This window comes from Palaemon carinicauda, chromosome 19, assembly GCF_036898095.1.
Source record: "Palaemon carinicauda isolate YSFRI2023 chromosome 19, ASM3689809v2, whole genome shotgun sequence".
Classification (NCBI taxonomy): Eukaryota; Metazoa; Arthropoda; class Malacostraca; order Decapoda; family Palaemonidae; genus Palaemon; species Palaemon carinicauda.
In genome coordinates this window covers 112923904-112941403 of record NC_090743.1, presented here as the reverse complement: position 1 = coordinate 112941403, position 17500 = coordinate 112923904, and the positions used below count along the sequence as shown (strand labels likewise).

General features: G+C 37.0%; 1 protein-coding gene across 1 annotated transcript in view; it reads left to right on the top strand.

Moving 5' to 3' along the window:
- Positions 1-17500, top strand: part of LOC137658307 (uncharacterized) — a 35164-nt gene that overhangs the window by 3283 nt on the left and 14381 nt on the right. Inside the window, exon 3 of the mRNA XM_068392980.1 lies at positions 17432-17500. This exon is cut by the window's right edge and continues 71 nt beyond it. Coding sequence (XP_068249081.1) covers positions 17432-17500 — 69 coding nt within the window. The remainder of the gene's footprint in view (positions 1-17431) is intronic.

The following is a 17500-nucleotide window of genomic DNA, read 5'->3' as shown; positions in this document are numbered from 1 at the left end:
AAACACTGCCAAAGAAAAACCAAGAATAAGAGGTGAAAGTAAAGGGAAAAAATCTTCTAGGCAAAAGGTAAAAACTAAATGAAAGAAAATCCAGAAGGGCAAGAAATGCAAATGGGTCTGCTCCTCATTCGTAGAGAGTTGTAGAGACTCCACCGATGGAGATTCGAGACCCAAGAGACGTCTGGTTGGAGTCTCAGGTGAACAGGAATTCATCGCAACACAACATAACGTAACTCGGTCTCCCGTCTATGTCTGGTCGACACAGTCAACACGTGCACACTTTGAGGTTTCATTTGGTATCCCGTTCTCTACAAAAAACGGATCCGGGATATAGAAAACAGAAAGTTATTATAGATTCTCTCTCTCTCTCTCTCTCTCTCTCTCTCTCTCTCTCTCTCTCTCTCGGTACAGTGGTACAAATAATAGCTATCTCAGTTTACGGATGTGGAACTTTGATTCCATCCCCAGGTGAGGTGAGAAAAGAAACTGAATAAATGCGCTTTTTCACAATACAGTATGCCTCTGAGAGAGAGAGAGAGAGAGAGAGAGAGAGAGAGAGAGACGTTTGTGGCACTCTCATGTGGAACAATGGAAAACAAGAGTGCTACCAAAGACTCCTTCATCTTATGGGCCAAGGAAAGAATGAAATGACCTCAGAGAACAATTCAAACTTTTCACTTTTCTTTCACCCTCCATCACATAAATTGCACCACAGATCTCTTTTATATATAATTCTGATGTAAGTTATACATCACCTTCTAAAACACCTATTTCTTTTATTGTTTGAGAACTTATTCTTCGTAAACAAAGTACTCGGCTGTTTAATTCAAACTTAAAAAATATCTAACTAAAGAACAAAATGAGATACAATGATAAAAATATATATGCTAATGACTCATCTCATTTCACATATAGCACGTGTACTTTCAAAACTCACAAAACGCCAGGGCACCAGCCACCCATTGAGATACTACCGCTAGAGAATCATGGGGTCCTTTGACTGGCCAGAGAGTACTTCACTGGATGCTTCACTCTGGTTACGGTTCATTTTCCATTTGCCTACACATACATCGAATAGTCTGGCATATTCTTTACAGATTCTTCTCGGTCCTCATACACCTGACAACACTGAGAATATCAAACAATTCTTCACCCAAGGGGTTAACTACTGCACTGTAATTGTTCAGTGGCTACTTTCCTCTTGGTAAGTAGCTCTTCAAGGAGAAGGACACTCCAAAATCAAACCATTGTTCTCTAGTCTTGGGTAGTGCCATAGCCTCTGTACCACGGTCTTCCACTATCTTTGGTTAGAGTTCTCTTGCTTGAGAGTGCACTCGGGCACACTATTATATCTAATTTCTCTTCCTCTCGTTTTGTTAAAGATTTTATAGTTTATATACGAACTATTTATTTTGATGTTGCTACTGTTCTTAAAATATTTTATTTCTCCTTTTTTTCTTTCCTCACTAAGCTATTTTCCCGGTTGGGGCCCCTGGGCTTATGGTATCATCCTGCTTTTCCAGCTAGGATTATAGCTTAGCTTGAAACAATAATAATAATAATAATAATAATAATAATAATAATAATAATAATATAAGGAAATTAATGTTATCATTTCACGTATATCAAAACAAGCTTAACAAACACTTCCTATGGACTGCACAAGTGTCTTCGATGGAACTTACATCACAAAGCGAAAATAATCCCGTCAATTATGAGCCCAACGAAATTCCCACAAAATATGATAATTTGCAATTCCATCTTTAAATCAAAATTAAGCTGACAACTGTTATTTTACCTTTTTAATAATCAAGGGAAGTTATATAAACCGAACTGAAACGCAAACGTTGATCCTTTAGCTTTGGTCAAGACCAAACTTTCAGGAGAAATTAGCCAAACTTTCTCTGTCGAGTCAGAGAATTTTATACGCTCAAGGTTTGAGGTTTAATTTCGGGTATTTTGTCTGATGGGTTGATCGGGACATGAGAGAGAGAGAGAGAGAGAGAGAGAGAGAGAGAGAGAGAGAGAGATATTTACATTACAATATATTCCAAGATCCTTTCATTTTACAGAGAGAGAGAGAGAGAGAGAGAGAGAGAGAGAGAAAGATTTACATTACAATATATTCCCAAATCTTTTCATTTTACAGAGAGAGAGAGAGAGAGAGAGAGAGAGATTTACGTTAAAATATATTACCAAATCCTTTCATTTTACAGAGAGAGAGAGAGAGAGAGAGAGAGAGAGAGAGAGGGTGATATTTACATTACAATGTATTCCCAAATCCTTTCATTTTACAAAGAGAGAGAGAGAGAGAGAGAGAGAGAGAGAGAGAGAGGACATTTTCAGCATTTCGTCAACAATTCATTTCCCGTTGGAGAAAACAAAACCCAATATTGAAAGCCCAAATGGCTTGCCTCTTCCATTCCATTTACTCGACGGGACACAAAGTCTGAACGCTTCCCTCTCCAAACTTGTGTCATGGAGGTCCCGGTGTCTCTTTGGATTCCAGTCGAGTCCATAGAACTTTCCACGAATATTGAAAAGACAAAATTTACATTCGTTGGGACACATATCCTGCTTTGTTTTACTTTTAAATGGGGGAAGGGGTGGGGGGGACTTCAGTTTCTGAACGGGTGATTCAGTGGCTGAAACTGTTTGGAGATAAGCTTCTCAATTTCTCTCTATTTGGGAAATTGGGAAAAAGCCCATTCAGATCAAAGGCTGATTCTCCTCTGTTGCCATAGTTTTCCTTATAAACATTTATTTGTGACCTGATTATGTAGAACAAAGAAATACCTTCTAGATCGAGACAAAAATCCAAGTACGTCTTCCCGGTAGTCTATTAAAGATAAAACCCTTATCATCATTATCACCATCGTTAAAAGCCAAGCTAAAGACCAATTATCTTTTTCATAAGCACGACTCCTGGCGCTTTCAGGAGAAATGTTCCCTTTCTTAATGAATACTCTATTAGTAACTCTCTACTTTTCTCCTTACAACCTACTAAAAAAAAAAAAAAAAAAAAAAAAAAAAAAAAAAACACGATTCTTAGTTATTTAACCTTTAACTTCTTAAAATATAAGTAAAGAGGATACTTTCTTCTACTAGAAAAAAGGCTTCCTTCAAGGTAAGGTATAACAAGTCCATCAAACAAATCCTTCTTACATTTGCCTTCTTTGAATTTCCAAACTGCTCCCAAGTCTTGCAAAGCTTCTGCTGCAATTCTTACCTGATATGTATGTTCACTCCCATACTATTACGTACCTACTATTAATACTCCCAACGTAACTAATAAATGTTGTTATCTACTGTGTATATATATATATATATATATATACATACTGTATATACATATATATATATATATATATATACATACATACTGTATATATATATATATATATATACATACATACACACATATACATGTATACTGTATATATATATATATATATATATATAAAAGTGTGTAAGTGTTTCTATAAGAAATTTACTAAATCAGAACGAAGAAAAATAATGCAGGAAAAGCAATCACAAGACTCTCTCTCTCTCTCTCTCTCTCTCTATCTCTCTCTCTCTCTCTCTCTCTCTCTCTCTCTCTCCACAGCCATTATTAAAAACAATATTCACAAATGCTGATAAATTATCATAAATAATCATCTGTACACTTCCTGTTCAATTGTCTCCAGCCTACAATTAACTTAGGATCTGTCGAGTGAAACGCACTAATTATCCTTAATCAAGTTTATGTTCATTGCATAATTTGCTGACCTAAAAGTAACCTGTCGATGGATCATATGATCTAATAGATATCAACATAGCCATTCATTGAGGAGAGAAATTCAATATTACTTTCCGATGTTGTTCGAACCTGGATGACGTAATTACAATTAGTGCTTTTGCAGGTAGATTTTTTCCCTTAAAGAATATCCTTAATAATTCTCATGAAATTAAAATTATTAACATTTTGTTTAAAATGTATAATACATTTCACTATCTCGATTATGAATGTATTATGCATTTCCATGTATAGCTAAGGAATTATTATCCCATCAAATAATCATTTCTTTCTTTAAAATCAAACCGGTGTGTGGTATAACCCTACTTGAGTAACTCGCACGAACAGCGTCTAAAAGTAAATAAGGGTAATAATGAATGCAAAGTACATGATACATTAAAAGAGTGGGGCAGCACCTCTTGCTATTCCTCCCATCTCTCTTTGGTCTTTGATTTTGAAACTTAGGTTTCATCCATTTTGAGGTTATTTTCTAAAATTTCCCAACACTTATTTCAGTAAATGGTTTAGTTTAATATGAGTTGCAAACTACAAAACTACATACCACGACTTTAAATTTTATTCCCCTATCTGAAATATATAAATTTTCACTGCATCGCCACCTATCTCTGATGTTCTTCATCCCTCCCATCCCCCTCACAAAAAAAAAAAAAAAAAAAAAAAACATTCCACAATAGTTATAACTTTGGATTGCTTCAGATTTCATAACAAAAACTCGCCTCTCTCTCTCTCTCTCTCTCTCTCTCTCTCTCTCTCTCTCATGATCTTAAGAAATAAGGGGAAATATAAGACAAAGTTTTAAAATCATTTCCATTACACCGACAACTCTGCCATCGAAGAGAGAGAGAGAGAGAGAGAGAGAGAGAGAGAGAGAGAGAGAGAGTATTACATACGAACTATTTTAATAAACTTATTGCTTCATACTTCAATGAACTGAATATGTGTCTCGAGCAAAGTGAAGTCTCTCCAAGATTGTTATTTCTGAAATTCAAAACCAGAATGGAAAAAAAATATATCTTCATCCCTTTTAGACAATTAACCTTCGTCATTGTATATTAAACATCCACTTTAACTCACTCATCATTTCTTCTGTTGCCCACCGTATTAAGAAATACCTTTTGTTTTTCCTTTTTCTCCTTCAACACCTCTTACTCCTCTTTCCTGATATGCAAGTGATCCCTTATTCATCATCTGAGTCAATGGACAGAAGTCCAATGTCTCTTTGCTCTCGTCCTTGCCCCCCCCCCCCCCCCCCTTCCCTGCATCGAACAGCATTCCAAAGTTATTCCCTTTCTAACAAAACAATATTTTTCCCTTGTGATAGAAAGAAAGAGACCTTCCTTTAAAGACCTTTCTAACACCCAAAGTCCCCTGAATCGAAAACTTCCCCAAGTCAAGCATCTTAAGTTGGGGAAGGAGAATACACAGCAGAGTAGTAAAGATGAAGGCAACTTTATTTACGCATCCCAACACCAAACCCTTCCGTTCCCTACACCCGGCCTGCTTCCCCTAGACTGCCAAAGGAAATAACAGCAATGACGGTAAGGATCATTTGCCCTTCCCTGAAGTCCCTAAGACTAACTTTTAATCAGAGATTTCAAAAATCATCGTTAATTTTCGATCCTTTCAGGATATGAATTTTTATCTGCTTATCCAGATATCGAATTTGGTAGACGATTTTACTTGGGTGGTCACCTCCGATTTCTAAAAGCCCTGCCCCCCCCCCCCTCCCTTTCTCTCTCTCTCTCTCTCTCTCTCTCTCTCTCTCTCTCATTACATAGCATATCTACAAACACATCCAGTCTTCATGAAGCTCCAAGATCAATAATGTTATAACATCGGCAAGACAAAACAACAACAACAACAACAACACGAGTTCCCGTCTTTCATTTCGTGGCGGAAATGGTCGAATTTTATTTGGTCCCAAAAAGACTTCTATTTGTCTCAAACACTCCATTGCTCGTTCGAGAGAGAGAGAGAGAGAGAGAGAGAGAGAGAGAGAGTGCTAATCGTCATGTGGCAGGATGTTACAGTCTTATGTTATCCAAAAACATATCAGTCTTACTGTATCAACCTCCCAGCTTCGTCCCTGTTATCGTTTCCAAGTATCTTTCAGAGTTTGTATTATTAAAACAGTTGATCCTAATTCTTAAATGAAAAGGTTGAAACCATTATTGCAAAAAGAAATAGTTTCAATTTTATACTTATTAGATCGACAAGATCGAATCCAAAGCCATCGTCCTTGTCAACAACCAACTCCAAATCTCTTATTCAAATTCATTTTCCTCATAAATAAAAAACAGTCTACTTCGTTCTAGGGGAAATCGCTTGTCATACCTACCAACAAAACTGTCTTTCTCTGGTTCCTACCTCGGCATTTAAATCACTTAACACAACCACCGTTTCAGATTCTCCAAGCCTAGCCAGGCACAGATTCACTATCCAATAAACACTTCCTTTCACATTCATTACCTTCCATTCCTGGCGCATATACAATCATTATTACAGGCTATTTTTCCTGCCACACTTAACCTTACTAGCAAACAAACTCAAATTGAACTCTTTCCCCATCACTTATGTCTTCTGGACGCTACAAGCAACACCCATTCCCTAACTCTACAACGTCCAGCAACTCCACAAAATATCCTTTCTTGCCATTCTTACACACTGCCCTTTCACCTTTGCTTTGACAAAATGCCAAACTATGACATTCAGGATATAAATAACCATTAAAATAATTATTCAAAGTGTCCTCCACATTGGGAATTGCTATATAAAGTTTGCTTAACCATTCGTGCTACCTAGAATACGTGAAGGTTATACCACTACCTATGTAGTAAAAATACTCATACCCCTTTCAATCCAGCTTTCAGGAAACCTCATACAGGCACGGACGGGAAGTTTTGGCTGTCCACAGCCATCCCAACTGCAGTCCGAAATGGCACATATTCAGTCCGATGTTGAACATGGCTTTAAGCCCACTGTGGTTTCACACCGATTTCGTACAAACTCGTACAGGCCCAGACGGGAAATTTTGGCCGTACGGTGCCATCCGAATTGCAGTCTGAAATGGTATGTATTCAATTCGATGTTGTACATGGCTTTAAGTCCTGGTAACTGGTGTTTCACACCGGATTTTGTGAAACCTCGTAGAGGTTCGGACGGGAAGTTTTGGCTGTCTGCAGCCATCCAAACTGGAGTCCGAAATGGTACGTATTCGGTCCGATGTTTTACATGGCTCTAAGTACTGATAACTGGGGTTTCACCTCGGATTTCGTACAGGCTTGTCTGGGAAATTTTGACTGTCCTCAGTCATCAGAACTGGAGTCCGAAATGGTACATATCCAGTCCAATGTAAGTGGCTTTTAGTCCCGGTAACAGGGGTTTCACACTGGATTTTGTACAACCTTGTACAGGCTCGGATGTGAAGTTTTAGCTGTCTGCAGCCATCCAAACTATAGTCCGAAATGGTACGTATTCAGTCCAATGTACATGGCTTTTAGTCCCGGTAACTGGAGTTTCACACTGGATTTCTTACAATCTCGTACATGCTCGTACGGGAAGTTTTGGCTGTTTGCAGCCATCCGAACTGGAGTCTGAAATAGTACGTATTCAGTCCGATGTTGTATGTGGCTTTAAGTCCCGGTAACTGGGATTTTACACCGGATTTTGTACAACCTTATACAAGCTCGGACGGGAAGTTTTGGCCGTCTGCAGCCATCTGAAACGAAGTCCAAGATGCTAAGTATTCAGTACAATGTTGTACGTGGTGGTGCGGGCCTTTACGAGGTGTCAAAAGTCGATTTCAGAGAAACTAAACATGTTTATTTTATGGTTGCGGACTGGGTCGCAGTCTGGTATGTAGTCAGTCCGAAATTAGTCACAAATTGTAGGTACTTATGTACGATATCATTGAGTAACCACTCCGAACTCATCCAAGGTTGTACGCAGTTGATTTAATTTATCTCAAGAATCAACTTCCTTCTTCCATACAAACCCTTACGTGGGCCCAGTACGTAGTCAGTGCGTCGCTGGTACGCCAACTCTCCGCCACCCTACGTACTGTTCTGCAGTGAAACCACCATGATCCTGCCAGATTGTTTGTATATTCTTTTTTTTTTTTTTATTTCTTAACGAATCGGCCAACGTAAAGCCGCATACTGGCATCCGCAGCCGTATGGCCAAAACGAATAATGCTCAGCCATCCGACGTGAAATTCTCCAGTAAATACACCTACTTTGCATATGTGGTACACATCGAGCCCCTGAAGCTAAAACAATCACCTCTGTTTTTTATGATACCTAGTCTTGCTCTTCCTAACCTCTACCTCATTACATCTATCCAGTAGGTTGTAGGGCTTCCCTTCCTCAATCCTACCCCATCCAGTACCGATAACAGTTTTGCGCCATACTAATTGTAAGGAGAAAAGAAATGAATATAAAATAAAGGCTACCCTGACTTAGCGAAGAAACTCCACTTGCCACTTTCGACTCCGCTTAACAGGGTTTCACCCCTAAACTTTACCTTCTTCTAAAGGCTGCGTTGGTTTTCTTTGCGATCCAAGATCCAAGGCCTCATTTTCCTGTTTCAATATTGTAGAAATGGAAAATTTATTTACCATAACTCAAAGCTTTATTTCATTCCGTGACATTACTTATATTTCAAAGATTTTAAAGTAGCTGAAAAATTATATAATCAGACATTTTGTCTATATTTTCAAATACCATAGAATATATTTGCACCTCTCTTCAAAATAGGTTAAAATAAAACATTAACATTGTATTGTTTTTTCAATACTGTAAATACCTCTCTCTCTCTCTCTCTCTCTCTCTCAATGATAAGTATACACAATATCAGAGAGAGAGAGAGAGAGAGAGAGAGAGAGAGAGAGAGAGAGAGAGAGAGAGAGAGAGAGAGATTGACTGATTGAAAGTTTTCTGGCATCCTGACATCTAAGGTCATTGACGCCGATAACATTGAGAGAGAGAGAGAGAGAGAGAGAGAGAGAGAGAGAGAGAGAGAGAGAGAGAGAGAGAGAGAGAGAGGACCTATCCTATGAGTAATATGTCTATGGATTACATATGCTTCCGTAGAGTACCACATATGCATTTTCAATATATCGTCATGATCCTTTAAGAAAATAATTTCGACCAGATGCAATACATACGACATGTTAATATATCGTTCTCAAAATAATTATGACTGCTTCAAAGTTAATTTCAATTCAAATGTACGTCTTTTCGGTCCCTTTCATCAACTTTTGTCAATTCAATAATTTTTGCAAGTCTTCCATTCACTTCCCATTTGCCAATACATAAACAACATTACCTTTCATTTCCCTTTGGACATTATCTTACCACCAGCACCAACTCCTCGCTTTTCTCTCTCTCTCTCTCTCTCTCTCTCTCCTCTCTCTCTCTCTCTCTCTCTCTCTCTCTCTCTCTCTCTCTCATCTCTTACTTAAGAGCTACTTAATCCTCCTTCCTTATTCTGCATCCGAGAACATCTCTGGACTTTAATTCCCGTCAATCCCCATTCTCAAATTCTTCCCCACGCCAAGCCTCCTTTCTTCCCTCCTTCCTCTTAGGGGAAGCAAAAGGTTTTCAGGAAAAACAAATAATTCAGTAGCAAAGACCAAGACAATACTATATGAGGCTGTCCCCCTTAAACCTGCTTTTCTATTCTAACTTCATAAACCCAATTCTTCATTAACCCTTTCCCACACCACGAACCCCTTCCACTCATCTAGGGAGGAAGAAATCGTGAAAAAGGTAGAAAAGAACAAAGGTTGTTAAGATCTCAAACTCTCCCATACTCCAAAGTTCCTCTCCATTTGAAAACAAAAATAATTCCTAGCCACAAACCCTCACACACACTACCCATCCTTCCCCTCTGTAGCCTTGGGAAATAATACCTTGCCTCCCCCCTATTAAACAACCACCTCCCCCCATCCACCCACCTACCCAACTACCCCCAGTATCTTCTCCTGGATGCTCCTCCTCTCGATGCCTTAACCCATATTAATCAACACGAGATTCTTTGGTTATTATTTCCTCCTCCTCCTCCTCTTCTTCTGCTTCTTCCTTGTCTTCACACAGGGAAGCAAGGCTGCACCAGATGCAGCTTCATTACTTGACGGCTTTGGGGAGGTTTATGGAGCTGGATCAAGGATTATAATTAGCTAAGAAGAAGGGGTGATGTTTTCCTTTTTGCTGCTCAGCTTCTGGAAGACTTTTCTTTAATCTAAATTCTTTCTTTTCTAAATATAAAAATTCATATTAATTTTGTGTAGTCTACACTAAGTATATGACTTCACAGTATAAAGAGAAACTTGCTAGTGCAGTTTTCTACTTGTATATAAGTATGAAGGGAAACCAATACAAAATTTATATCTTTAAAAATATACAACTGAATTTACAGGTCACTAACATTAGCATATAGTTAAGTTAATAATTTTTAATGTGTATCGATTAAAAGATTAAATACAAAGAATGCATTCAATTCAACACGGAATAAATGAATGAAACAATAAAAACATGATGCTAAACAATTAACTCCGTCTACTGAAAAGTGAAGATATTCCTTCATTAATTCTCAAACATAATTTTTCCTTGCTTCGCTCGCTATAAAGGGTCTCTCTCTCTCTCTCTCTCTCTCTCTCTCTCTCTCTCTCTCTCTCTCTCAACCATCTTCATAAACCTGGAAGACCAATAGTGTTCCAACATCACCGAGACAGATTAACAACACAAGTTCCCTTTTCTCCTTCATTTTGCAACAATGGACGAGTTTTATTTGTACCGGAAGAAAATTCTATTTGACTTGAGCACAGAGAGAGAGAGAGAGAGAGAGAGAGAGAGAGAGAGAGAGAGAGAGAGAGAGAGAGAGAGCTTTACCTTACCTTATTGCCTTATTTTATGTTTGGGTTCCCCCAGGTCCCTCAGTGTAAGGCACCTCGTATATCCGCCAGAGAGTTGGTAATGCATCTTCCAGTGTATTTTGCATCTTCCAGTGTATTTTGCATCTTCAAGTCTTGGATGGTCTGGGAAGCATCTTAGGTATATATCGAGCTTATTCTTAAACACATCTAAGCTCACTCCTGATATGTTTCTTAGATGAGCTGGCAGCACATTAAATAGTCGCTGCGTTATCGATGCTGGTGCGTAGTGGATTAATGTCCTGTGCCCCTTCCTTGGTTTTCCTGGTATATTTTTTGGCACTATTAATGTACCTCGGTTTGCTCTTTCTGATATTTTTAGCTCCATGATGTTTTCAGTAATTCCTTCTATTTGCTTCCATGCTTGTATTATCATGTAGCGTTCTCTTCTCCTTTCTAGACTGTATAGTCTTAAAAATTGCAGTCTTTCCCAGTAGTCAAGGTCCTTTACTACTTCTATTCTAGCAGTATAGGACCTTTGTACACTCTCTATTTGTGCAATATCCTTTTGGTAGTGTGGGTACCATATCAAATTGCAGTACTCAAGTGTACTACGTACATAAGTTTTGTAAAGCATAATCATGTGTTCAGCTTTTCTTGTTTTAAAGTGTCTGAATAACATTCCCATTTTTGCTTTACATTTAGCCAACAGTGTTGCTATTTGGTCGTTGCATAACATATTCCTATTTAACATTACACCAAGGTCTTTAATTGCTTCCTTGTTTGTGACTGTCTCGTTATTAGGTCCCTCTTATGCATATATCATTCCTTCTCTGTTTCCATAATTTATTGATTCGAATTTATCGGAGTTAAATACCATACTATTTATCTCAGCCCATTCATATATTTAGTTTAGATCTCTTTGTAGTGAGGTCCTATCTTCATCACAAGTAATTTCTCTACTTATTCTTGTGTCATCGGCGAAACTTCTCACTACAGAGTTTTCAACATCACATTCTATGTCTGTGAGAGAGAGAGAGAGAGAGGAGAGAGAGAGAGAGAGAGAGAGAGAGAGAGAGAGAGAGAGAGAGAGAGAGAGAGTCTGGTAATGACCTACACTGAGATATTAATTGATTTTATAATAATTTCATTTCTATGGAAATTATCCAATACATTACGGCTAGAGTCACCCAATAATGAATTATTCAAATGTTATAATCATTATAAGGAAGATTGAACAACATTTCTGAAGGGGCTTGTTCAAATGACATCATGTGAGGGCAACGCTTCCACAAGATAGAATTGATATGATATGATATATATATACTGTATATATATATATATATATATATATATATATATATATATATATATATATATATATATATATATATATATATATATACATATGAGAGAGAGAGAGAGAGAGAGAGAGAGAGAGAGAGAGAGAGAGAGAGAGAGAGAGAGAGAGAGAGAGAGAGAGAGAGAGTAATCTTAACCCCTTCTTTAGTTTTTCTTTCCCCCAAAAGGGAATCCCATTATCTATACCCCCCTAAAGGTAATCAACCTCCTCAACCTTTTCCTTCCTAGATATAATCTTTCTTCTACAAATATTACTTCAGTCTCTGCTTCTCCAGCTGCAGGAGAGTCAGTCCCTCCTCCTTTGAGGAGTCTCTTGACTCTACTACAACATCCCTTTCCAAAACATTATTCAAAAATCTTTATTCTAAAGATTTTTTCCTAAAAATATTTTTTATTTATCTGGGTGTAACCTTAATGACTTGGTGTATTTCCCTTATTTTTCTAATTCCCTTCATAAATGAGCACATTCAGTTTATTTCAATCTCATACAGGTATGTATATATATATATATATATATATACACTGTATATGTATATATATATATATATATATATATATATATATATATATATATATGTGTGTGTGTGTGTGTGTGTGTGTGTGTGTATATCAGTTTCCAGACCTGTGAGTAGCTTCACTTATGATTTGCTCACAGCCTGATTCAGAAGCAAATACTACCATGGCGATTGGTAGGAGAACAGAACTTGACCACTCCTTATGGTGAGCAGTGAAATCACCAACAAAGACAAAAGAGGCATTTTTATCATCTTCTTGTATCTTAGCCGTAATGGTAAGACGACAATCAAAGATATAATTATCCATATCTGGATTCCGGTAGATTGAACACAAATAGAAGTTGTTATGCCTACCACAAACTTTTATTACCTGAATCTCATGAAATCCACATTCATAGCAGGACTCAAGAGAAGACGGGCACTCAGTCCTAATATACACCGCCATTCCCCTGGCCCTAGGATGCCATAACATTACAACATTATTGACTTCTTAACACCAGTTATAAGCTCAGATGAGTGCCTCATATTAGAAAACAAAGTTTCTGAGTACAAAAGAATATCCTACTGTCTGTATGCAACTGTAAGGTCGTGAATATTTACACGAAGACCGCGAATATTGCAATAAAGTAGACGACATTGACGAAATCTAGGACGTACTGGTCCCGGATTTCGTTCAATGTCTCCAGAGAGCATAAGAATTGATGGTAATGAAAAAGATACATCATACTTGACCGCTAAATTAACAAGATTTATAACAAAAACAATCTATTTTAAGGAAATATAAATAAAGTGATTGATGAAACCCACAGACTGTAGAAAAAAAGTCGGAAAAACTGGTCAAATTGGAGGAGCTGATACACCATGCAAGGCTAAATACCCTCCAGGATAGCCACTTCGATTGGTTTTGAGAAGAAATAGAATCAGATAAGGAAAAGACAACCTCTTCAAAAACCACCAGGCATCCATGGCCCATCTATTGAGCCTCCCAAACACACACACACACACACACACACACACACACACAAAAAAGGGGGGGGGGGAGAAAAAAGTAAGATAGAATAGTGTGCTTGAGTGTACCCTCAAGCAAGAGAACTCTAACTCAAGACAGTATATACATATATATATATATATATATATATATATATATATATATATATATATATATATGTGTGTGTGTGTGTGTGTGTGTGTGTGTATATATTTATATACACAATCGCATATACCCAAAAGAAAAAGTTCAGAGGTGAACCTTGGAACCAGACGCCATATAACACACGAAATATGGACCCAAATTTTTCAGAGGCGCCGTTGCAAAGGTTAGGAAAACCCTCAATCACTTCTACCTGGAAAATTCGTCGTATGTTAGGCTGCGTTCTGACGCTGAAAGAATTTCAGAATTTTCATCTCCACTTAGTGGGATTGTATAACATACATAAATTATGAGAGAGAGAGAGAGAGAGAGAGAGAGAGAGAGAGAGAGAGAGAGAGAGAGAGAGAGAGCATATCATCTTTCGATATCTTGTACGACATCCCATCGCGCTCTTCTTCCTGGAAGGTACGAACCGAAGCCGTAGTTTAGTTGATCAGCCTCACCTGAGATGGGAGTCAGTCAGTCAGCTGGCCGCCATCTTTATCGAAAACGAGATGGTGGGCAATGGCAAGAGGGAGAGGAAAAAAGAAAACTACTTTCTATTTACCTTCTCCTTTGTCAGCCTTTCATATTATTGATTTTTTACTGTTTTATCTAACTTTTTTACGTGTATGTAACTTTCTATTAGTGTGTGATACCTAGTTAGTTTTCAGGTGACCCTTGTTAATTGTATGAAAAAAAAAAATCCAAGTGATCTCTAATTTGGCCGTAACATATACAAACTGATTTGTGTCTTGACTTCAATTCCTCCGCAGCTTTTCTCTTTCCATATGAACCCTTTCAGATTCAATACAATGTCTTGTATTTAAAGGGGTATACGCTTTGACGCACTTCTTGGACGCTTTGAAAGGAAATCCAGCAAAGAGAGCGAGTAAGACCTCTGACATTAGGGAGGTAACATCATCGGAAATAAGATAGCAGTCGGTAATAAAGGAAATAAATTCTTGGTTCATAACAGAAATTAAAGACTTCCGTTGGGAGAGATTGATGTGTTATCAAAGATTGAAAATAGCAAATCTAACAATGGCTACGTTAAGTAAAATTTGGAAATCAAATCGTTGAGATACTACCGCTAGAGAGTTATTGGATCCTTTGACTGGTCAGACAGTATTACATTGGATCCTTCTCTTTGGTTACGGCTCATTTTCATTTTGCATACACATACATCGAATAGTTTGGGTTATACTTTACGTATTCTCTTCTGTCCTCAAACACATGACAACAGTGAGATTACCAAACAATTCTTCCTGGCTCAAGGGCTTAACTACTGCAATGTAATTGTTTAGTAGCAATTTCCCTTTGGGCATGGGTAGAGTGAAGAAATTCTTTAGCTGTAGTAAGCAACTCCAAAATCAAACCATTGTTCTCTGATCTTGGATAGAGCCATAGCCTCTATACCATGGTCTTTAACTGTCTTGGATAAAGTTCTCTTGCTTGATGGCACACTAGAGCACACTATTCCCTCTTATTTCTCTTCCTCTTGTTTTTTATAGTTACCTTATTTCCTTTCCTCACTGGGCTGTTTTCCCTGTTGAAGCCCTTGGCCTTGTAGCATTGTGCTTTTCTAACTAGGGTTGTACCTTGGCAGGTAATAATAATAATAATAATAATAATAATAATAATAATAAAAATAATATAAAAATCAAGCTATATATCAGTTTAGTGAGATCGGTGTTAATGTAAGGACACGAGTCTTTGGTATGACAATGAAACAATCTCCAATGGATTTAGTAGATTTGAGAACACGGGTATTGTGAGTTAAATGGCAAGACAGGATTAGAAATGAAACTATAAGAGCGATTATTCGAGTGCCATATGTGGATGAGATCATGGTGAGGGGTAGATGGAGATGGTTTGGGCATGCTCTTCGCTCTCCCCAAGAGTGATTAGGTCACCAAACTTTCAACCGGGCTCCATAAGGCACGAGAAGAGTTGGAAGACCCAGGCCTACATGGCTGAGGACTATGAAGCATGAAGTAGATGATGAAAGGAGAAGTATTGATTAAAAAGTTCAAGATAGAGACGACTGGCGATATTTAACCGAGGCCCTTTGCTTCAATAGGCGTAAGAGATAATGATGATTGACAATACATCCAGATTCATACTGATTAAACAGTCTCTCTCTCTCTCTCTCTCTCTCTCTCTCTCTCTCTCTCTCCTTCATAAAGCCTTCTTGAAGGTAAGAGACTAAATCCAACCCAACATTGAATCTCAGACATCGAACTTAATTAAGGATTCGCCTGGAGGGGCATCCCCTTTTGTCTCTTTGAGGTAGAGAAGGTTTCTATGGAAAGACCCAGCTGAAAGGGGAATACATAAATGTGAAAACAATGGGGAAAGTTCTTCCAGTAAGATGAAAAATTTTATTTAAACAATTCAATATTGTTCATACTGTATGTGTATGTGTATGTATATTTATATATATATATATATATATATATATATATATATATATATATATATATATATATATATATATATATAAGGTACACGTGATGAACTAAAAAGTCGTGTGAGATTTAGTAACAAAACTATAAAACGTGATATTCCTAATATTTACTTCTAAAAAAATCACAAGATACTTGAAAGAAACCGCTTCCTGTCACGACTATTCATTACAAAAATAAATAAATAAATAAATAAATAAACTCTTGCCACAAGGAAGAAAGATAAACATGTAACAATATGATCTCCTCTTGCCTTGGTTTATTGAAAGAAGTTAATGACAGATAACGCGTATTTCAATTACGATTTAACAATAATACCTAACCCCATGTTGATGATGATTTTTCTTGTTAAATAATACTTGAGGTGGTATACAAAATCCCTGACACTATGATTACCAGGCAACAAATGAAACAATGTCTAATTCAATATCAAACTCTGATGCTGATTCATTTAGTCCAATAAAAAGTAAGTTTCAATTTAGGAACAAGTTCTTCAATCACTTTTAGAATTTACATAGAAATTCACAATTACAATATATATCATCAATTGCGCTTTTTTCTTTTAGTGCAGATTCATTTATTAAAATTTCACTGGATTTACAAACCTTCCACTCAATCCTGACAATAAAAATTACGAAAATGCTGTTTCAGTAAATACTATTGTAAAACTTTTTCATCAATTCACCATTAAAAGATTAATACGTAATAAAATAAATTGCTGAGTAAAAAATTCTTCCAGAGGTTTTTTTTTTTTTATTTATTGTCAAACTATAATTCAGAATTAAAAACACCTTTTGTTCAAAGGCAGACTTTACATAAAGAGACAACATGAAATCTTTATTCAAAGGACTTGAACATTTTGAATATAAATATGGAAAATTATGAAACCTGTTCTTAAATATTCATACTGAATTAATAAAAAATCTCATCATTGCTGCTGATCTTTTTCAACAAAGATATCTTTTTGACATCGCAAACAATTTGCAGCTCTTTCAACTACTAAAAAACTCGTTAGCATTAAAACATGAAGATAATTTAGATTATACAAGCATTAATTTTTGTATTTTCCGCTTATAAAACAAAAGCATTTTCCTAAAACTTCCTTCTGATTACCTCTATTTTTTGTTCATTTCCGAACAAACCTTTCATAAAATCTGAACCAAGAAGCATAAGAGTATTATTAGCTTGTAAAAAAAGAGAGGAAAAAAAAACAGCGAATTGAATATCGATTTAACTTTTCCAAGTAAATTCTAATTTTGTTCTTTCTCTTTGTCTTCCCCCGACCAGGAGCGAGAACAGCGGCCTGCTGCACTGTTGGTCGAGAGTCCTGTGGTTCGACACGTGGAAGAAGGCCCT